This window comes from Microcebus murinus, chromosome 14, assembly GCF_040939455.1.
Source record: "Microcebus murinus isolate Inina chromosome 14, M.murinus_Inina_mat1.0, whole genome shotgun sequence".
Classification (NCBI taxonomy): domain Eukaryota; kingdom Metazoa; phylum Chordata; class Mammalia; order Primates; family Cheirogaleidae; genus Microcebus; species Microcebus murinus.
In genome coordinates, this window is record NC_134117.1 from 5,298,415 (window position 1) to 5,321,962 (window position 23,548).

The 23,548-nt window shown below is 43.9% G+C and overlaps 1 protein-coding gene across 1 annotated transcript in view; it reads left to right on the plus strand.

Annotated features, from left to right (window-relative positions):
- The first annotated feature begins 627 nt into the window (after nt 1-627).
- ADAM12 (ADAM metallopeptidase domain 12) overlaps nt 628-23,548 on the plus strand; it is a 298,041-nt gene continuing 275,120 nt past the window's right edge. The window contains exon 1 of the mRNA XM_012781371.3: nt 628-2,422. Coding sequence (XP_012636825.2) covers nt 2,335-2,422 — 88 coding nt within the window. The 5' untranslated portion in view covers nt 628-2,334. The remainder of the gene's footprint in view (nt 2,423-23,548) is intronic.

Genomic DNA, 23,548 nt, shown 5'->3' on the forward strand with positions numbered 1-23,548 from the left:
TTAGGAATAAACCATTCCACCAGTCAGAATGATTCAAGAGGCCAACAGCTGTGCTCGTCCTAAAGCAAATCTGGCCGGCTGAGCTCAAAGGAAACAATTTGTAATTCTACTGCTCAGAGTTTCTGAAGTTCTGGGGACCACAAGTCTCAGGATCACCTAAGTGCTTGCTAAAACTGTCCTTCCCAGGCCTTCCTGATCAAAATCTCCAGCGCAAATGCCAGGGGATTTGAATTCTTAACAAATATCCCTGGGATCAGATGGGGTGGGAGGCATTGCATTAATTTATTTAATACTCATGACCAGGTGGTTTGTATTTCACTTTCACTTAACAGATGCTAAAATTGAAGCTTGGAACTCAAAGACACAGGCTGTATCTGCAAACAGATCTGAGGCTGGGCTCTGACTGACTCCCCTCCCTGTGTGGTTGAGGTTAGCAGAGGTAGAAGTCAAGCTCTGTATGTTGCAGTTCCCTCGTCTATACAGTCAGGATTTTAAAGGAAAAAATGCAGCTTTAGCACAATACTCAGATTAGGCAAAGTATGGGATAATACAGTAGTTAACAGACAACCTAATAATTATTAAATAGGTTAAGTAACCAGCTCAGTGTTCAATAACAGTGATTTATCCATCTGTCCTACCAGACAGAAAAGTCTTGAGGGCAAGAGGTATTTTTCATGAGTTTGGTCTCCCAAGTTCCTAACACAATGTTGTTAATTTGGACTGAGTGAATGAATGAACAAAGGAAGCACATTGCAAAGCTGGTGAGTAATAGGCCTGTATTTAAATCGGGGCTTGAATGGGGCCTGGTTTCCCGATTGAGTGTTGAGATGAGGCGGCACCGAGAAGCCCCTCGCTAGGTTTTTTTTTTTAAGTCTGCACCTTGTTGGGAGGGTTGGCCTGGATTTGGGGAACACTGCAAAAACCTGGGGAGGGAGGGAGCTCTTGAGAAAAGCTACTCTGCAGTGGAAAGAGGTGGTAAGGAAGGGAGTTTCCTCAAATGCTAGCCATCCACTTAGGGGTCTCAGTCAGGAATTGGTGCGAGGTCAGCAGGACCCGGATGGAATTTCTACAGGTGGTTCTAGGCCCTGGCTGCACAGTGGAATCACCTGCCGCTTTGGAAACTATCCGGGCTCCGCCCATTTTAGGAGATTCATAAATAACTGGTCTCAGTGGGGGGTAGCATTGTCTTCCCGAGGTTGGGACTCATGGTAGCCCCACGAGGTAGGTGTCAACCGTCCTCCCTGCGTCCCGCCACAGCCACTGTTGTCTGGGTGGCCGCCTCGCTGCCTTCCTCTCGTGGGTGTTTCTGCAAACGCCGGGCTGCCCTGGCCCCGCTGCCTGAGTTCTGAAGGCCCTGTCTGGCGCCCCGAATCTATTTTCAGCAGCCCAGCCCAGGTGCTTCGTTTGTTTGCTCAGGAAAGTTTGGGAGACGTCGCCGAGTACCCTTCTCTGGGTCCAGGCCATGGAAAGAAACGTAAGCCAGTCTATAAAAATCAACGTAAAACTAACATTGTATGTCAAAAGCGTAGTGCCCGGCGGCCTGTGCCGGGGCCAGGCTTATTCCTCGGGCGCGGGAGCCCGTTAGGGCGCCCGGGGCCGCCTTGCATTCCGGCTGCCGCGCTCCGAGGGCTCCGGGCGAGCCGGGGAGCGAGCAGCCGAGTCATCCTTTCCAGCTCCAGACTGGAAAGCTGGACCGTGCCGCTGCGTGTGCTCTTGGCAGCGGGCGCCCGGGGCTCCGCGGCCACATCATCCCGGGGCGGAGACGTGTGCGCTCCGGGCGCCGCGCAGCCACCGCGCCACGTCTGTGCCGCCGGCGCGCGCTGCCGGGGAGGCGCCCTGCCCTGAGCCGCCCCCGGGGTGGGCGAGCGGCGGCTCTGGGCGGGACCCTGGCGGGGGGCCCGAGCGGTCTCTAGGACCCGCGGGACGCCGCCGGCGGGCGGGGTGCGGGGGAGACGATTTGCTCCGTGGTAATGAGAACGGGGACTGTTGGCCGTGGGTCGGTTTCGCAGGCCTGCCCTCGCTCGCCAGCGATCGTCCTCGTCCCCGGGCCAAGTCGGACAGTCCGCTCATTTATTGCAACGGTCAAGGCTGGCTCGTGCCAGGCCAGCGCGCGCGCGCGCACACACGCACACACGCGGGGGAAAACTTTTTTGAAAAATGAAAGGCTAGCCCGGCTCCTCGGCGGCGCGGGCGCTGCGCGAGGGGGTCGGAGCCGACTCGCTGCAGCAGGAAATCCCTCCGGTCGCGCCGCCCGGGCCCCGCTCGGCGCCCGCGTGGGATGGTGCAGCGCTCGCCGCCGGGCCCCGAGAGCTGCTGCACCGAAGGCCGGCGACGATGGCAGCGCGCCCGCCGCCCGCGCCCCCCGCCCGCGCCCTCCTGCTCGCCCTGGCCGGGGCTCTGCTCGCGCCCCGCGCGGCCGGAGGTAAGTCGCCGAGCCGGGCGGCTCGCTGCCCGCCTCCCCAGGGCCACCGCGCGCTGCGCCCGGGCACGCCGACGCCGGGGCAGCTCCGCGAGGCGGCGCACCCGCGGGGCCCGGGACCCGGGGCTCGGCTCCCGGCGCGCACGACCGGCCCCTCCCAGGTGCCAGTTCACGGGGGCCAGGATGGGGGCACTTGGCTCGTGGCCCCGCCGCGGCCGGAGTCCGGCTACGATGGCACAGCTCCCGTCCTCACCCTTTGGGGTGACATTTGCCAGGAAGTCTCTATCTTGACAGTTACACGTGTCGCTCGGGGTGATGCGCGTCGGGTCCCTGTACTGGCCCCGTCTCGTAGCGAATCCCCCACCCCGAGCTCTGGGTCGACCCTCCACGAAATTTCCCTGCCGCCCCCGACCCCCTCCTCTCCCGCTGATGCACTTGGGGGGCCGCGCGGTAGCCACGCAGGTGAGCCGGCCCCTTCCTCCGCAGGTGTGCCTCCTGCGCTCCAAGGCCGGTCCATTTTGTTAAAAATTAACGCTCTTACCTATTTTTTTAGTTTCTCCCCCCCACCCCCCATTTTTTCCGGGTGACTCCCTAGTGGTCAGTAGCAGCCAAACTTTAGCAGAATTCTTCCCCCCTCTCGCCACTCAGTTTCTCGGCTGTAAATAATCGCTCACACCAACCCCGTGTCAAGGGAGAACCTATCTAGGAATTGAGCTAAAGTGCAGATATTATGTCTGTTTTACAGACTTAGATTTTTGCGAGCTGGTTCCCCTTAAAATTGGGCACCTGTGGATCCTGTTTGCGTAATGAGGACTCGCCCAGCAGGTGCCTTTTTAAAAACTCGGGAGCTTCCCCAGGTCGCTGCTACCGATGCGCTCCTGCTACCGCTAGGGGCGCTGTCGGCCCACCAATGACTGGCCATGGCCCCGGGCTCTAAATTTCTATGATTCTATGTAACAGGCATTTATTTTTCAACAACTGGCCTCAATCACTAACCGTTACCACTTTATGGTACGTTTTATTTTGCAATCGCCACTGGTATCCTCTCCACCCCCACCACATCTACTGCAATGTGGCTAAAACCCAGTTCTTGTTAAAATCCACACAATGAAGACCAATTTGGGAATTAATGATTAAATAAGAGGATTGCACAAAGCAATGCAGAAGCAGTGATAAAGCCAAGAAAGGATACCGCTGTTTAGTTGAGGAACTCTGACCTGCAAATGAAAATGGTAGTTTTCAAAAATGTAAACTTGAAATACTTTTATACAAATTGGTCTTTTTGAATGTTTGTTGAGAACTTTTAAGAAAAACCGGAAGGAGTCTCAAAGTGTGCCTGAGGTGGTCTTTGGCTTGGCACATACTGTATGCACATTGACATCAACTGAGCATGAACAAAATACTTTTTTAGAGGAAAATGTTTATGGAATCAAGCTAATAATGGGAAATTATTTCATGGGGGTGGCTCTTATTATTTTATGACTACAACTTTGGTGGAGTTTTTTTTTAGGGATAGATATGACCCCAAATAGAAAAATAGGCCTAAATACCTTGAATGGGTTATGTGTTGTGATATTCCAAGATTCATTGCTTGTTTACCCTTGAATTCTCAGTATCGAGTCTTAATCAGTGCCCAAATTTGTACTGTTGAGGTTGAGGTTGTTTAAACATCCAAACATAAAACAAAGCAGTTGTTTGTGTTGACAAGAGAAAAGGAGGCATCCTTGTTGGGGACCAGGCAGGTTCTGGGTTTGTCTCTAGCCTCGTTTGTTATGCCCAACCCTGGCACAGTTGCCTACTTGGTAGCTTCCCGGGCACCTCAGCCCTAACAGGTACAAAACAGAATCCTAGATTCCAAACCCTCCACTTGCAAATCATTCCTTCCCCATCTTCCCCAGCTCAGTCATGACACCCTCTGCCTTCTCTGGGTGCTGTGCTAACACTGAGGAAGTCATCCCTGAGTCTCTTCTCTGACTCCATAAGCCATCAGCCTCCAAAATACATTCCCATCTAACCACTGCTCTCCATCTCGAAGTGTGCCTCTCCCAATTTAGGCCACTTTTAAAAAATCTCTTCTGCAGAAGCCTCTTTTGTCCCCTCAAGTAACCTCCTAACTGGTGTACCGGCTTTTCTCCTCATCCCAGCGTGGTGTGTTCTGCTCAACACTACAGGCAAAGTCGTTTTCAATCATAAGTAAGATCATGCAAGTTTCCTGTTTTTAAAACTCTCCAGTGGTTTTTTTGTCCTTAGGAAAGGAAATCCAAACCCCTGGTCAGCCCAATTCCTGCTTTTCTTTCTGGATCTCCTTTCTTACCATCTCTCCCTGCTTGCTTTACTCCAGCTACATCATCTCCTTTGCTTTTCAGCTTCCCAATGCAGTAATGCCACAATTTCTTAAAAACAATATTCAACGTTTGCACAATGAAACCTTTGCAAATATTTTTTAGCTTTGTCTTGAAGTGTGTTGATTTTATTTTATCCCTCTGAAACTTTTTGTTTTTCCTAGTTATTAATTGCCTTTTTTTTTACTATTTGCTTTTTTTTATATGTACCAACCTATGATATAGTAAATATATATTTGATCTCTGCTCCCGCTTCTTGTCACATAGCTCCTAAAAATGCTTGGAATCTCTGGAGTGCTGTTTTTTGTATGTTAATAAGATGACTGGCGGCCCCTAGATAACTTCAGGGTTAGGGCTGGTCACCAGAGAGACTGAGGGGTGATTAAACTTGGGACTTTTAGCCCCACCCTCCCAACCTTGGGTGGGGAGGGACTGAGGCTGAGTGGATCAGCAGTGGGCAGCGGTGAGTGTAATCAATCAGGCCTATGTAATAAAGTCTCCATAAAAACCCACAAGGGCAGGGTTTGGAGAGTTTCCAGATCGCTGAACTCAGGGCAGTACCTGGGGGGTGGCGAGTCTGGAGAAGGCACAGGAGCTATGCACCTTTTCCCATGTTCTTTACTGTATGCATCTCTTCCATCTGCTGTCCATCTGTGTGCTTTATTATATCCTTAATAATCCAGTGGCCAGTTGGTCAGAAGTATAGGGGACAGACAACCTCCTACTTGATTGGCATCAGGAGTAGGGAGCAGTCTTGTGGGACTGAGCCCTTAAGCTGTGGGCTCTGACACTATCCTCAGGAAGACAATTTGAGAATTGAGTTAAATTGTAGACCACCAAGTCGATGTCTGCTGAAGAATTGGTGGTGGTTGGAGAGAAATCCCCACACATTTTGGTGACCAGAGGTGTGAAACCTATACTGAGAGTGAGAATAGGAAATGTATTTTTCTTTTCTTAGCACTGACACAACCCCTACCTTACCTCCAAACTTTCTGGGAGAACTATTGAACTTCCAATATGATCAGACACCTCAGGTAATCCATCCATTTATTTTTTCTTGATATTTTTCCTGGAGCCCTTTATCCTCCTGTTCCAATATGAGCTGGTTACTCTTTAGACATACAATGCAGCTGTTGTCTTGGGTCTACCTTTTTATTACCAAGATGCTGGAAATTCCTCTTGCATCTTCCTCTGTTGGATCATCTGTATTCCAAGCACCACAACTTTCTCTTTCATTCCTCATTTTTATGGAACGCAACTTCTAGCAACTGTTCATATATATGTGTGTATATATACACACACACACACACACACACACACACACATACATATATTACATAAAATCAGTTTGTGCTTCAAACAAAGCAGAGTTCTGTGAGTAAAAAAAAAAAAGAAGGCTGGAATGTGTTTACCATACCTTCCATACAAAAAGAAAAAGCACACAAATTACACTCAATTCCTAGTTGTTTTTTTTTAGGTATAACATTCCAAGGTGAAGTCGTATTTTCTTAGTATTTTATAAGATATTCATTGTCTCTGTGGCCATTACTGCTTGAGAAGTGATAGCATTCTGATCAATTCTTTAAATGTAGCCTTTTTTTCTTATTTGGAAGCTATTCTTTCTCTTTAGTATTTTTACATTTCATGATGTACTTTACTAAAGTTCTTATCAGTAATTGTGTTAGGAACTCAGTGGCCCTTTCCATTTGATAATTCATGTTTTAAAGTTCTGGTATACTTTCTTGTATTATTTCTTCAATTATTTCTTCCTCTGTTTTTTACCATGCTTTTTCTGAAAACTATTAGCTGGCTGTCCCAACCTCCTGAAAACACTCTTTAATTTTCTTATCTATATTTTATCTCTGCATTTTTGTTCTACTTTGAGACAGTTTAATTTCATTTTCTAATCCTTCTATTCTATCATATTTAATTTCCAACAGGTATTCTATGAATATTCTTTTTATTATAATGTCCTATTTTTTTGGTAATGAATTCAAGGTTGCTATTAACAGTGTATGAATCATTACTTATTAAGCGTTCTTTGTTCACTTCATTCTTAGCTCTGAGATTCTTCTTTTCTCATTTGTTGTAATACTTGACTTTCTTTAAATGCCTGATTTTTTTACTCTGATATTCAATAATGGGACAGTAAAGAGCTGATTGGAAGTTCTGTGTACTTCCACAGATGAATTTATTGACTAGTGCACTTTCATTTTATCGGGAGACCCCTATATATTACTGACTCCGTCTTTTTTTTTTTTTTTTTCCAGACTGGTCAGTTTTTCCAAAGAATCCTCAGCCTCCTGCTAAGGCAATTTTAGCCTGGCTGTAGAGCCCGTGAGCTAAGCAGGGTGTAACAGGTTAAAAGAGGATATCTTGCCATTAAGTATACTTTTTTAAAAACATTATTTTGTTTACAATTTGGCACTTTGCTACCCCTCCCTCCCTGTGCCTGGGAGTCCAAAACTTCTCTATTTCAGTGTTTTGGGAAGCACATCTCTTGTGTCTGGCAGTGAGACGGGCAGTCACCTAGCCGTGGTGGCTTTGCAAGGGACCTGGGGCTCCAACTGCCCCGTGCACAGTCTTTCAGCCCCACCCTGTAGTGGCCTTGAAAAGGCGCCCAGTGCCCGCTATTCCGAAATCTTTCCAGGGTTCTGCTTATCCATGTCACCTTCTGATGGGGTCTCTCCTCTCCAGCTCATCTGTTCCAGCTTTCCTTTCCCTGCTAAATAGGTAACCACTTGTCCATCCTCTTTCTGTCTTTCAAAGCTTTGCTACTTTCTCTTACCTGTTATCTTCTCTCCAACTTTGTTTTTTGTTATTATGATGATTCCCTTCAGGTTTCATCATAATAACCTGAAATTCCTTCCAGGTTTCAGGAGGGAGTACTTATAAACACCTGTCCCTCGGCTATGCACACGTAGAAGTCAGCCCCTGGCTTTATCACCAATACTCAACATACACACACGTGTTTTCTTTCTCTTGTCATTTGGCCTTTCTACTCATCCCTTGTGGAAACAAAAATTAAACTCATTTTTAAATGTTTCAAAACTTTATTTTCAAAATCCATAAAAATCAAAGTCAACATATACCTAATTAGATAAATGTTGCAGCTGTGGAAACTAAAAAAAAGAAAAATATTTAAGAAACGTAGCTACATCATTTAAAGCAGCTAAGCGCATTTCTTCCTGGTGTAGATGATGCTGTAATGAACTCATTACAGTTGCAAAAAATTTTTTTATCCGCGTGTTTCAGAGGCTTTTTTTAAAAAGCTAAACAGTTCCTGCAGTATGCATGATTTATAAAGACAGGTGTGAGAAACATTTTCAGATGTTTCTTCTTTAGCAAATGGCTAGCCCTGCTGCCCTTTGGCTGTGTGCCGCAGGGAGCTGTGTTAGAAAGCTCTGGAGTTTGTGCATGTTCTTTAATTATCAGGTCTCTGGGACTGAGAAGTGAGATTGATATAATCTAGATGGAATGTTTTCAAAGGTGGTGTTTGTGCATTTTCAGTAGCTGGGTGTTTTTTTTTGTTTTGTTTTTTTGTTGTTTTTTTTTTAACGTATGTTTGATTAGCATTAAACCTAAAGTTTTCATGCTATCACATAGTTACTTAAATACTTAAAATGGCACTTACTGAGTGCTTTGGTGCCAGGAGCTGTGCCAAGGTCTTTGCACGCGATGTCTCATGCAACATTGGGGAAAATCTTGCAGCCGGTGCCGTTTCTGTCCTGCAGAAGGGGACACTGTGGCATCAGCTGGTGGGTATCTGCCAAGTGGCAGATGCAAGGCCATGTCTAGGCCATGTTGTGATGGAGGCCAGGTCTTGACCTCGCCGTGGTAAACATTTTGTAACTGATGTGCTCTATCTTTGGCATAATTATACTGCCTATAGTAATGAGATTGTAATTTAGTTTGGTTTTAAACAGAATGATAATGCAGTTCAAATAAACTCTGTTTGCCAATTGAAATGTGCCCACGGAATACCACGCTTTCCCACGGCTGCCCCTCCAATCTTTGTCCTTTCTCCAGCTCATTTTTCATCCTGTTTCCTTGCACTTTATTTAATGCCCAATATACCTCCCCTCCAGTTGATAGATGGAGTGGAGAAACTGAATAATTTAGCATTATATTGATATTTTTTTTATCCTTTAAGCTTTCATGTCATCCTGAGGCTACATTAAGAGCTCAGCTCCTTGGCAACTGTTTAAAAAACTGGACAGCTTCACTGGATAATTTTGGGCCTTCTCTGTTTACCTTTTCCTGGAAGCCTTGGCCTCCCCAATTGGTTTAGATGATCCATTCTTAGAAATGTTGATAGATCTTGTTGTGTCTTCCTCTACCTAGCAGGGCATAGTGAGCACTGGCTTGTAATTTGACCAGAAAGTTTCCTTGTTTTGTGTTTTGCTATGTTTGTAATTAAAGCCAGGATAGTATTTAAGCATTTCTTATGAGATCTGTGCTCACTCGAATCTGAATATGATCTGAGAACCTGATTTTGCTGTTTTGTGTTTGTTTTTGTTTTAATCCTGGGTATTTTGGCAGCGTTCTTGGGAGCCTGTGTTAGGAGTTAGCGTCTGTGCTATATCTTGAAGGGCAGCCGCGCTCTGGTTTTGTGGAAAGGTACATTCCTGAAATGAGGCGTGCTAAGTAAAAAAATTTTAAACTAAAATCACTTTTTTAAGCCAATTTCAGTATAATTTGAGATATGATCATGAAGATGATTGGAAAAGAATTTTGACCCCGTCATTCTTCTATAAAATGTGAACATTTTAAAGTTGAAAAAAATGACATAGAATAAGTTATCCTTGTTCTTGCCAACCAGATTTTACTATGTACACTTCAGAACCTGTAAAATTTGAAGATGTAAAATATTAGATACGTTGGCAGCCATCGTTCCTCCTCCCCACCCATCTAGTTCTCAGCCCTCCTCCTGTAGGTTACACTACTCTGAAATCGGTGGGTTTGTGTATATACATATGCCTAATCAATAACTGATTTTGCTTTTCTATTTAAATATTAGGTAAATTGTGCCCTGCTATATATGACAACCTTTTGCAACTTGCTTGTTTTTTTTAAGAAAATAACTTTTAAGACTCATGCATGTTGATACATGTGCTTGGTTCATTCCTCTTAATTGAACGACTAAATCATAAATTGTGCACTCCTGTGGATAAATATCTGTTCTCCCAACTTTTTGATGTTACAATTGTGCAAGGATCCTTGTTCCTGTCTCCTTATGTACAGTTGTGAGTTCTAGGAATCTGTCATAAGTGACTTTCTGATGTCATAGAGTACACCAATTTTCTACTTCCATGTATCTTTTTAAATTGCTTTCCAATTGCTTGTGCTAATTTTCGTGCCTAACTTGGAGAGCTCTGGTTACCCACGTGTTTGTCAATACTTGGTAGTTTGTCTTTTAAATCTTGCCAAGTGGGTTGTAAAATATTCCATTGTCTTAATTGACATTTTTCTAATTACTAGAGACTCTAGGACTTTTTATGTGTTTATATGCTCTTTGTATTTCTTCTTTGAATTACCAATTCTTATCATTTGCTCATGTGTCCTTTTAAGTTCAGTTTTAAGCAGTCCTTCTCTTTCCTGAGCTCCACGATAAATTTTTATAATTACTTCTAAATCTAAAATTTTTGCTGTTCACTTTTAACATAATGGGAATTTAATTTTTAGCATATAAAGTCAGTATCTATTTTTTCTCCATATGGATAACAGTTGCCCTAGCAACATCTGTTGAATCCATTCCCCTTCTGATAAACACCAAGTACACAGATATGCTTCTGGGTTCTTCATTGTACTGCACTATTTATTTATTTTAAACTTCACACGTATTTAACATCTTTTTCTTCCTCAGTTTCCCCTTCTCTGAAATGATAATAGTAGCTACCTCCACAGGATTGTAGTGAGAATTAAGTGTGATAATACACGTAAAGTTCTTTGAACAGCGCGTGGCCCATGCTAAGTGCTCAATAAAGGTTAATTTCTCCTCCTCCTTTCCCTTCCTTCCTTTCTTTCAAAATTATCTTGATTATTGAAATTTTAGTGTTTCATGTGAATTTTAGAGTCATCTTGTTAAGGTCTGCAGAGTGCCTTATGGTGACTAAGAGATTAGTTTGGGGGAGAATTGGTATCCTCATGAAATCAAGGTGTTCCCATCATGAATGTGGTCATTTCTCTACCTATTCTCTTTAATGTTCAATGTTTTCAATAATTGCCTCCCCAGAGTTCTTGCACATCTTTGTAAGATACATTTCTAGATACCCAAAGTACCTACTAAAGTTCTTGTCATTCTAAGTGGTATCACTGTGTTCTTTAGATTTTAACCTTTTAATATGAAAAATGTTACACATACACAGAATTAACAAACTGTTCTGAATACCCACGTATCTATTACTCAGCTCCAAGTGCCAGCTCATGGCTACTCATTTTTTTTAGCTGAGGAGTTGATTTCTTTATAGAAAGTTGCCATTGATGTTTTCAGTGTATGTGAATGTTACTGATTTTTGTACGTTGACTTTGAATTCCGTAATCTCGTTCGATTTTTATTAGTTCTAATAGTTTGTCTATGAATTGACCTCATAGAAATTCTAAGAGAATGATCACCTCAAAGTGAGGGTAAGTTTTGTTTTTCCCCTGCAGTTCTCATGCAGTCCACTTTTCTTTTTCTTTTTTTTTTTTTATTTCGGCATATTATGGGGGTACAGATTTTAAGGTTTCAATAAATGCCCATTTCCCCATCTCCCCCTAAAAGTCTGAGTCTCCATCATGACCATCCCCCAGATGGTGCACATCTCACTCATTATGTATGTATATACCCGCCCCCTCCCCCCTCCCACCTGCCCAATACCCTATTACTGTAGGGTACTATGTGTCCACTTAGGTGCTACTCAGTTAATACCAGTTTGCTGGAGAATATATCTGGTGCTTGTTTTTCCATTCTTGGGATACTTCACTTAGTAGTATGGGTTCCAGCTTTACTTTTATTTTTCTTAATTGGCTAGCACCCTCTGTTACAATGGTAAACAAAAGTGGTGATTGCAAGTGTCCTTGTTTTTTCCCAAGTTTAATGAGAATAATTAGCTTTTGCTGTTTTTAGATACCTTTTTTCCTATATTGCTGAAGGATTATTTATACCTACTTCTTCCTTGTTCTATTAATTTAGAGGTTAGATATTCTATCTCCACAATTTTAGTAGCACTGTTAAATTTTCAACGTTCGTACCTCAGTAACAGACTCTAGGAGTCAGTAATTCTGGCCGCCTCCAAACAATTCTTCAGGCTAAGCGTGCTTCAGTGCCTGTCATCATTCTGCCCACTCTTTATTATCGTTGTCTAGTATTTCGGTTCTACCGTTTTTGCAGCACATCTCTTGTCAGATGTAGTGTCGTGGGCAGTAGTAGGGTTTGTTCTGTGTTTAGCAGCCCAGGCTTATTTTAATTTATTCAATGTAATCAGATCCTTTTTCCATCACAGCTTCTTGCAAACTGCTTCTACTTCTGGATTCAGTTTGCCACTTGTGAAAATAAGTCATCTCCGAGCAGCAAATTCTCCGTTTTATTTGCCTGGAAAACGTTTGTTTTGTCCTTTTCATAAATGTCAGGTTAGCGCTGTGTAGAATTCTAGGCTGGCAGTTATTTTTCTTTACTAGACATCACCTACCTCTCCTGTTGTTGTTGAGAAGTCTTTGGTTTAATGATTGTTCCTTTGCACCAAACCTGTCTCTCTGTTGCTTGTAAGGTAGTTCTTTGTTTTTGTGTATATGTGTGGTTCTGTTGTTTTATTATCATGTGTTTTTATATGGATTTATTTTTAATTTATGTTTATCTGGTCTTGCTGTACTTTTTGAATCCAGTTGATTATGAAAAATCTTAGCCACTATCTGTTCAACGACTTCCTTGCCCTTTTATCTCCATTACCTCCTTTGGAACTTTTATTGTATGTAATTGGACCTGGCATTCAGTCATCCTGTTTTTAGCTTTATGTCCTGGCTGATATCTCTAAGTCTAAATTCCATTTCACCGATTCTCTCTTGAGCTGTGTCTAAGTTGCTGTTTTAACTATTCTATTGACTGACTTTACGTTTTTCAATGTCTTTATTTTTTTTTATTCATGTAAGCTTTATTTTGCTCTTTCTCAAACTTATTAGATCTTTTAAAAAGTATTGTGTTTTCATGATCTTTTATTTGTATTCGTCCATATCTTTAATACATTTGAATGTCTTTAATAATCTCAGGTTATTCGCTCAAGTTCTTAGGGTGCTGGGTCTGTTTTGTCCTGGATTGTCTCCCCCAGGGCCTTGCAATTTTAAATTGTGAGCTCATTTTCAGCCTTCTTCCCCTCTGCCCCTGCCCCTCCATGGGAGTGAGAGGCACCCTAGACTGTGAAAGTTCCCGTGGAGCAGAGTTTGTTTACTTAGGACACGTGCCTCGGGGATTTCACTTCTCTAAACCAAGTTTTTGTATAAATTTCTCTAGGTGGGAATTTTATGCCACATGGTTATTGTCATTTTGGTCTCCTCACCCATGGGGAAAAGGCTTTTGAAGTTTTGATTTCTTTTAGAGTTCTGACACCCCCTCGCCAGATCCTCTGGGTAGCCCGTGTCACTCTTAAGTCTCCCTGGGGCATTTGGTGAAATTTTTCTAGCCCTGAGGCCTTGGGAAGGGCCTTGACTACAGTTTTCCATTTTGTGAGTTCAGGATCACACCTCGTGTTGCTGAACTTGCAGCTGCGAGACTGACGGCTACATCCGCTGCGCTTCCTGGGTGTCCAAGGTGCTGTTGGGGTTTGAGTGCTCTGGTTGGGGGGGGGGGGGTTCCTGTAATTCCCAGGTAATTTCCTTTCATTCTCATTCAGTTATGTGGGCGCTCCACAAAGTCACATTTTATTAAGCGTTTTTATGTGTCTGCAGCAGGAAGGTTTTCTACCTGCATCAGCTTGGTCCACTGTGTTTTCAGAAGTAAATGTTCCCATCATTGATGCTGTTGGGTCTTGCAGTCAACACGTTCACTTGCTGCCTGTTTTCGTCCCAGGGTTCCGCCGGGACCTGGGGGGGGGGGGCGCGGTGGTGACACCGCCGGACACCGCTCTCGCCTCGTGGCATATGGGGCAAGCGGATCCGAAGCTGTACGGAAAAGGAGCCGTTGAACCCACCTGGCAGAGCGATTCTCGGCTTCCAAGGCTCCAAACGCTCGGTCAGAAAAGCCAGCCAGCTGCTCCTCTGCTGGCACGCTCGTCTTCGCCTTGGCAGCTGCCGGGGCGAGATGTGCTAGTGACGGGGCCCAGCTGAGCTTTGGGGGTGAAGCCCTCAGCTGTTCCCATCTCCCTCTGGCCGAGGCAGAATGCGAACAGCTGGGGAGCAAGGCCAGCTCGCACTCCCAGGAGCTGCTGCTGCTGCTCTGCCAGCGGAGGTGTCAGCGGAACTCCATCCGCGCGAGCCGTCCAGGAGCGCGGACTCCGCTCCGCGCGAGCCGTCCAGGAGCGCGGACTCCGCTCCGCGCGAGCCGTCCAGGAGCGCCGGCTCTGCTCCGCGCGGAGCCGTCCAGGGGCGCCGGCTCTGCTCCGCGCGGAGACGTCCAGGAGCGCCGGCTCTGCTCCGCGCGGAGCCGTCCAGGAGCGCCGGCTCTGCTCCGCGCGGAGCCGTCCAGGGGCGCCGGCTCTGCTCCGCGCGGAGACGTCCAGGAGCGCCGGCTCTGCTCCGCGCGGAGACGTCCAGGAGCGCGGACTCTGCTCCGCGCGGAGACGTCCAGGAGCGCGGACTCTGCTCCGCGCGGAGACGTCCAGGAGCGCGGACTCTGCTCCGCGCGGAGACGTCCAGGAGCGCCGGCTCTGCTCCGCGCGGAGACGTCCAGGAGCGCGGACTCTGCTCCGCGCGAGCCGTCCAGGAGCGCGGACTCTGCTCCGCGCGGAGCCGTCCAGGAGCGCCGACTCTGCTCCGCGCGGAGCCGTCCAGGAGCGCCTGCTCTGCTCCGCGGAGACGTCCAGGAGCGCGGACTCTGCTCCGCGCGGAGACGTCCAGGAGCGCCGGCTCTGCTCCGCGCGGAGACGTCCAGGAGCGCCGGCTCTGCTCCGCGCGGAGCCGTCCAGGAGCGCCGACTCTGCTCCGCGCGGAGACGTCCAGGAGCGCCGGCTCTGCTCCGCGCAGAGACGTCCTGACACGCGGAGAGCGCTGCACGCCGGAGGGAGCTGGCGCCGGAAACCCCGGCCGTGCAGCTCTGTCATCCTTGGAACGAGCGAGCGCCAGGATTCCCTGCGGGATTGATCCCTCCACTGACTTATCTAGAAAAATCGGATGCCTGATTCATCGCTAAAATTTGGACGTGTCACATCTCGTCGAGTCAATTCATTTAAGTTTGCTTACAGTTCCTTAGCAGGGAGAGTCTGTTCCCTGTGAGCATCCTTCGTGCAGCTGCAGCACACGGTCCTTTTGAAAGTTCCTCTCACATATTTTAGGCTCTTTTCTGTTTGTCTCTGGCTGCCTTCAGGAAGTGTTTTTTTGTTTGTTTGTTTTTTTTTTTTATTTCGGCGTATTATGGGGGTACAGATTTTAAGGTTTCAATAAATGCCCTTTCCCCCTTCCTCCCACAAGTCTGATTCTCCAGCATGACCATCCCCCAGATGGTGCACATCTCACTCATTATGTATGTTTATGCCCGTCCCCTTCTCCCTTCCCCCCTCCCCAATACCCTGTTACTGTAGTACCTATGTGTCCACTTAGGTGCTACTCAGCTAATACCAGTTTGCTGGTGAGTATATGTGGTGCTGGGCATCTACACAAAAGATCCAATGACACTCTACAAAAAAGACACCTGCACTCGAATGTTTATAGCAGCACAATTCATAATTGCAAGGCTGTGGAAACAGCCCAAGTGCCCATCAATCCAACAATGGATTAATAAAATGTGGTATATGTATACCATGGAGTACTATTCAGCTCTAAGAAACAACGGTGATATAGCACATCTTATATTTTCCTAGTTAGAGCTGGAACCCATACTACTAAGTGAAGTTTCCCAACAATGGAAAAACAAGGAAGTGTTTTTCGTCTTCCTTTCTCCCTCAGCTCGGCTGAAGAGGGAAGCTATGGGTCACAGAGGCTCAGGAAGAAACCGGTTGCCAGAGGAGAGGTGGCAGAGGAGATGGGAGGGGATATAGTTTGTGAAGCGAAACGAAGACGGCTGTTTTCAGGCGTAGAAGGTCCCCGAGAGAAGGGGATGCTTCCCTCTTGGACATCAACGATGTTAAAATAATGAGGTTTCTTTAACTTATCTCCCCTGACGTGGCTTCCATGTGGATTTAGAGGTCAAGAGTGCTGTGTTTCTCGCATGGTAGTTATAAAATTGGCAGGTGGCTTGGATCACGGCCAGAATTCTGGACTTGGAGAGAAGAGTGGCTCTGAGTCATGGATTGGCCTCTTTATAGCCGTATGACCTTGGGGGACCCACTAAATCTTAGCCCGGTTTCTCTGTCAATGGAGGAGGATGCAGCCTGCCTCCTCCCGGGGTGTGGAGAGCACTCATAAGGGAAATGTCGGGGACAGTGCACTGTAATTTAAGGCCTTCCATTTAGGTCTTAGAGGGGGACACGTGGTGCCACTGTTCATTCAGGGACTGAAGTTTGACCTCGTGCCTTGGAAGACACAAGTTCTCAGCATCCATGAGCCACCGTCCCCTCCTGCCCTTGGTTAGAAGGGTGTCTGTTAATTCCAAAATGCAACAGAGAGTGGGTGGCAGAGGTTTGGGTGAGCAGGGTGGTTTCTGTTCCTCCCATTTTACATCTCAGGTTTCAGCCTTGCTTTAATTGACTTAGGGTTAGGGTCATCTTGTCAACCGGGACTATGTAAGGTTGCCTTAACGATGCCAACCCTTTCAAATGGCATTTACTTGAGGCAAACACAATGGTTATGGGACACCCCAGGGGCTGGGTGCAGGGCTGGAGAGTGAGAGGCGGCAGAGACCCAGGCCGGGGGCGTGGATTTTCCCAGCCCCCAGTTTCTACTGGTTCCTTCAGGAAGAGGCTTGGGAGGAAAGGACTAAGAATGGAATTTCAAGGCAAATAAAATTTAAAATGCTCATCAGGGTGCTGGGTAGTCCTAATAAGAATTGCTATAGACAGAAAAACCTTTCACCTTTGCAGATATAGCATATACACAAGTTCTTGACTGTGGTATTACTTACCACTTAGAGCCTGAGATTAGGGCAGCGTAGCCAGTTGGACACTAAGCATCCTGTGGTTCCAAACAATATGAATTTAGAACATTCCAAAATCTGACAGAAGTGCTGGACTCTAAAACCAAATGTTGGTGTCTTTTCCCGATTTACAGAAAAAAAATCAAGTAAATGAAAAGATCTTCTTCCCCTGCTGCTAAGAGTTTACCTCCTGGATCATTTTTAAACTGAGTTTCAGCTATCATTTCCCCTGAGTTGCAAAGAAACAAATGGATTTTCCAAAATGTTCACTTTGTCTTAGCACCTTATTGGGCAGCACTCAAAGGTCCTGGTTACAGTTTTACCTGCAGACCTGGGGAGCAGTCAGTCATGTTTCCCAGTGGCAGGTGCCCTTACCTTGCAGTAGGGTTAATGAATTCCATAAAGGAGTTTGCTTTGTGGTTCGTGGGCCAGCACGATTGCAAGAGCTTTCCATGCATTCCAGTCCACCTTGCCACGCCCCTGGGGGGTAGGCACCGTGATCACTCTTTCCCAAGTAGGAAGGCCATTTGCTAGGACATGTAATTTGTGCAAGGTCATGCAGCTAGCAGGTGGCACCTGGGATTGTGTGCAGATAGGGAATGTACTAGAAATGGGACTTCAGTAAAAGCAATAGTGATGACACCGGCAATTCACCTAACATTCAGCAGACCCTGGTCTGAGCCTTTTGCATGAATTAACTGGTTAAAATACCACGATAGCCCCTCAAGGTGTGGGCCATTATTTTGTTTCCATTTGACAGATGGAGAAACGAAGGCATAGGAAACTCGTGATTTGCCTTAGCCCCTGCATCTGTAAGAGGCTGAGCCAGGGCTGAACTGCAGTTGATTTCACAGCCCACAGGCTAATCCACCGGGAGGCATCATGACCTCTAGGTGCCCTTCCAGACTCTGAACTCTTCGCAGCTGTCTGAACTTGTGTTGATCTCAGGGCATTGGGGCTCAAGGAGAGAACAACTCGCCTTTCCAGGACGATAGTGAGTTAGAACAATACTTGAGCCTTTTGCCGTGCGGATCCGAGGGACTTGTGCTGTGAGTCCTGATCTACAAAGACTGACAGAAGACTGGGGACCTGTTTTCAGGGCCTGACACTTTGATCCTTCATTTCTGCATTAAAGGGACCATGTGGACTTATATTTGTTAAAATTTGTTCTATCTACAGGGGAAATTTTCGGCTTAAGTATACTGGACCTAGTAACTTTTGTCTATGATTGCTGTAGAAAAAAATCTGTAAAAATTATAAACACACATACATGAGTGTTATTTATTGCTGTGTGACAGATTACAGTAACATAGTGGCTTATGACAGTAGTCCGAGATCTCTCAGCTTCTGTGGGTCGGGAACTGGGCACGACTTACCTGGGGCCTCCAATTCAGCTGCTCGCACAGGCTGTGATGAGGCCGTCAGCCAGGACTGGGTCTCACCTGAAGGCCCAAGTGGGAAGGACCCGCTTTCAGGCTCACATCACCGTGGCAGAATCCAGTCCCTTGAGCTGTGGGACTGAGGATTCCTAGCTGGCTGCTGGCCAGAGGCCCTTCTGTGTCCTCTCTGGTGTATAATCTGCTGCTTTAAGAGCATGCAAGAGGAGAAGGCCGTGGAGAGAGTCTGCTAGCAAGACAAAAGTCACAGGTTTTAAAATCTAATCAGGGGAGTGATTGCCACATTCTATTAGTTACAAGCAAGTCATTAGGCCAGTTCACTCTTAACCCTAATCCTAACCCTGAGAGGGTTGCCCGGGGAGTAAATACCAGGAGGCTCAGGTCCTTGGGAACCATCCCAGCGGTCTGTCTACCCCAGTGAGTTAATTAGATAATGAGCATTGATATCGGGTATGGCTTTGACAGCTGGAAGCTTGTTTTCAGAGGTGTCGCTCACTCTGTATGGGTATCAGAACTGGCAGCAGCTGTCCTCTTGGTACAGTGCTTCTGTTTCTGCATCTTAGTTGCTCAGCTTATCCAAGACCTGGCCCAACTCCTGCTTGGCTTAGACTTCACCTAGGACAACGTAGCCCATTTGGTCCTTCCCACTCTGTCAAGGAGAGGTCCCCCTGCTAAGTGCTGTTTCTCCATCACTGCACCTCTCACATTGGCATCACCTGTTTGTCTTCTGGTTGGAATTTAAGCTCCAGGGTGAAGGGACCAGATCCGTCTTGCTCTCTGTTGAGTCCCCCATGCCTAGAGCATCACAGCCACTCGATAATTGTTGACACAAGGAGTGAATAGTCATATTTCGTGTGCTGCTGTTTCTTTTCAACAAGCATGATTCAGTGAAGCTCTACTCTCAGTTTTTGTCTTTGTACGACCTTTCATGTACATGAATTAGCACATCTGGAAAGTCTACTTTAAAAAGACCATGCATGCTAATATTTGGTACAGAAAAGGTAGTTAGTATAATTTAGTGATCAAAAAAAAAAGTGTCTGGGAAATACTGTGACACTATTTTGAATGCTGATTTTTCTACTGGGTTGAAAATGTGAGCTGATAATTTAATAAATCTCCGAAGAGGTCTCTGCTCATTTTAGCTTGTTCCTCTGCTCTCCCTGAGAAGCCATACGGGTAGAAGGATGAGTATGGATAATTCTATGCACTTGTTTGGGTTTCCTATAGCTAGCATTTAGCGACCTAGTGATGATTAAGTAACTTTATATTTACTGTTTTTCCTTTTTATTTCCCCTCTTCCCACTTTAAACTCTCAAAGTGGTTTAGACCCAAATGAGTCAAAATTCAGTTGGAAGGTAAATTGACTCTTTCTAAAAGAGAGCTCAATTTCAGCCATTATGAAAGCAAAAAAAAAAAACAAAAAAACAAAAAACCCCCCAAAAACAAAAAACTAATTTGCAAATCACAAATTTTACTTTTCTATTGGTTCCTGACATTGACCTTTGGTTATCCTTTTATTTACATCCATGTTTGATTTCAGTAGTTTTGGGAAAAACTTTTTTATATACAAAAGTTTGAAAACTTAACATGAAAGATTGTTGATAAACTCACAATAATTTTAAAAGTACATTTCTTAAAGTTGTGCCCTATTTATTTTTATAATGCATTTTTCTCTTGGTGGTTTACCACGTGTCCTTTGTAGAAATTGCATTAAAAACTAAGCTGAGATCGTGAAATAGTGAAGTAGGTTACCAAAGGAATAACAAAATTCATGTTTCTGAAGACTTTTAGTATAAATTAACTGGGTGGCCTCACTAGCTATAGTCCTGGGAATGTAGACTACAAGATCTATTTAGGTTCCACAAATTGGCATGCCCATTCATTTCCTGTTTATCCTATTTAATAGTATATATAAAATGTATACATACACACATGCATACCATGTACATTTATGTACATATATAAGGAAATCTGGGTTTGATTCCCTAATGAGAATTTTATGTCTATGTTCATAAGAGATCTGAGATTTTTCTCTATATATTCTTATCTGGCTTTGCTATCAGGGTGTTATGGTTGACTTGTACTAAAGAGTTAGGAAGTTTCTCTCTACCTGTATTTTGTGAAAGGGTTACTGCAAGATTATTGTTATTTTGCTCTTAAATGTTGGATAAACATTTCCTCCATGTAGCCATCTGGACTTGGAGGTTCAAAAATATGTTCATCTCATCTGAGTTAACAAATGTATTGGCATAACATTTTTCGTAATTTTCTTACCATTTAATGCCCAGATCTGCAATGATGTCCTCTTTAATACCTGAAATTAATAAATTATGTTTTTCTCTTATTTTCTTCTTTCAGCTTGCCTAGGAGTTTAACAACTTTATCAATATTTGCAAACAGCCAACTTTTATTTCAAAGATTTTCTTTATGTAATTGATTTCTGCTCGTTGTTATTGCTTTCCTTCTACCTTGTCTTTGATCTGCTCCCCTTTTAGCTGCTTTTGGTGGATCCTTAAACTGTTAACACATACAATTTTCTAGTATAATATTTGGAAATACAAATATCTCTGTAAAGTACCTCTGTACATTTTCATTAGGACATATTTTCATTATTCAAAATATTTTTAAAATTCTTTTGTCATTTTTTTTCTCTCACCCGTGACTTATTTAGAAGTGCATTTCTTAATTTACACATAGTTGAGAATTTTTGTTAATTTCTAACTTCATTCTCTTATAATCGGAATTTTTTGATTCTGATCTTTACATTAATTAGAGGCTTGTTTTACCTACCAGCTCAGAGTCTATACTGATGGATATTGCATGAGTAGTTGAAAGGAACGTGTATTCTGTAATTTTTGGATGAGGTAGTGTTCTGTAAATGGCACAGTTAGTTGACGGTGTTATCAAATCTTACCTAGGGTACTAATTTATTTAACCATTTCTATCAATTACTGGTAAAGGAGGAAAACCTTTAAAAGTATCATTTTATATGTCCTTTCAGTTCTATAATTTTCTTCATGTATTTTGGAATTCTTTTTAGGTTTATACGCTTCTAGGATTGTCATCTTGATGAATTGAAGTGTTTATCTTTATGAAATTTCTTTATCTCTGATAGTAATTCCTGTCGTGAAATTTACTTTGACTGGTATTGATATAGCCACTGCAACTTTTCTATGCTTAGCGTTTGAGAGTATATGCATACAGCATCTGGTTCTTTTTCTTTTTTTCTTTCAACATGTCTGTTTATGCTTAAAGTACATTTCTTGTAAACAGCCTATGTTGACTTTCAGTTTTAATCCATTCTGAGAGCTGTTACCTTTTAATTGAAATATTTAATCATATTACGTTTAATTATCCATACGGAGAGTTAAGTTCATTATCTTGCTATTTTAAAAATATTTGATAAGATTTTTGGCGTTTTTTTTTCTTTTCCTGTTTTCTTTTGGATTGAGTAGTTTGTGTTCTGTTTTCTTTTTAGTTGTAGTTCTTAGTTTTATTATATTTTAGTGGTTGCCATAGGGATTAGAATATGTACCTTCAACTTCTAACGTTACAGAAAGGAACACGTATCCTCTGTGAAATCCAGAAAGACTACCTGAACTTAATGTGGAACCAGTATCTACTTCCAGTAGTTCTATAGCTTTTTATTTTATATTTAAATCATTCAAACTTATAGCTTTAGTTTTATAGAGCTACCATGAATCTATTTTCTTTTCAGATGGCTACTGTGTTGTGACCACTGTTTTGTTTCAATGGGTTTGAAATACTACCTCAGTCACATGCTGAATCTTTATACACTTTACACACTTTGCTCACTTTCATTCACTTCTGTTGATCTGTCTGTTCATGTACTTGTGTCACCTGCTTAGTTATTGCTACTTGATAATTCTAAGGTCTGGTAGATCTAAGCCGTTTGTGATATGCTTTCAGAATTTTTTGTACCACCTTGATTATTTTCCACATAAACTTTAGAATCTAAAAGAAATCATAACAACTGTGAGTAGGATTGCGCTAAAGTTGCAGGGGAATTCAGAGAGAAGTAAGCACCTTCTAAAATGTGTGCTCAGTGTTGCAGTTTGCTGTTCAAAGGCTGTGGTCCTCTATGTTCTCGGATTGTTCCTGGGAAGCCTCTTCATCCCTGGCTAGTGGCATTATTGCTATCAAATAGTATCACATTTTATTTGCCAATTTCCTATGTTAAAATATTTTAATGTGCATTTTAAATTTATTGCTGGGCTTTTAGGAGCCTATTAAACAGCACCTTCCTTTTCTTAGGTTCGGAACTGGTTGGTAACTCAGGAGGCTGAATGTTAGAGATCAAACTATCAGTTAAGACTGCAAAATGACTGGAGAACTTGGCTTTAGATCTCTGAGCCAGTTTCGTTGGGTTACTACTTCACTTCCAAATTGGAGTCACCAGTCCTGCTGGACGATATTGACAATATTGACAATATTGAGTCTTGCCTGACCGGGTCATGTCCCCTAACACATGGCAAAGGGCAGACCAGTGTGAATGTGCTCTAGATGGATACAAGACAACAGGGACATCTGTTCCTCTCCTCAAACTCTTACATCAGTTTTTTTTCCCTAAAGGAGCTGGGGGTAGGAAGGGAGGCCAGGAGTATTAATCTAATAAAGTTCACACACACAGAAACAAGGACAAAAAGGGGGAGGGGGAGGAGTTGGGGGAAGGAAATTCTCTCACTAATGCAGTTGTGTTTTTCCCCTTGTTGTTTACAACAATGTGTCATTCTTCTTTTTTTGAATTGTCAGTTCATATCCTTTGGTCACTTTGTTATTGAGGATTTGGCTTCCCTTAATTGATTTGCTGAGAGCTGTTTATATATTATAATACTACCCTTTGGTGAGCTATAATTAGGGATAAACAACATCCATTTCTTACAAAACATTTTTTAGGTTTTTTTTTTCCTAGTTTTCTTGTCATTATAAATAGGATCCAATTTTTGATTTTATTTTAGTAATGGTATATTGATTTGTATACACATTGGTCTGTTTATTAAAGTATCTTGCTGGTTTTAGTAGATGTTCAGCTGGGTTTTGGGGGGATTTCCAAGGTAACTAATCATATTACCTATAAATAATTTTTCTTTAATATTTCCCTGAATATTTTTTTTTTACTTTTATCTAAGTGTATCAAACATGAACAGTTTTAAAAATGTGTATGGATAGTAAG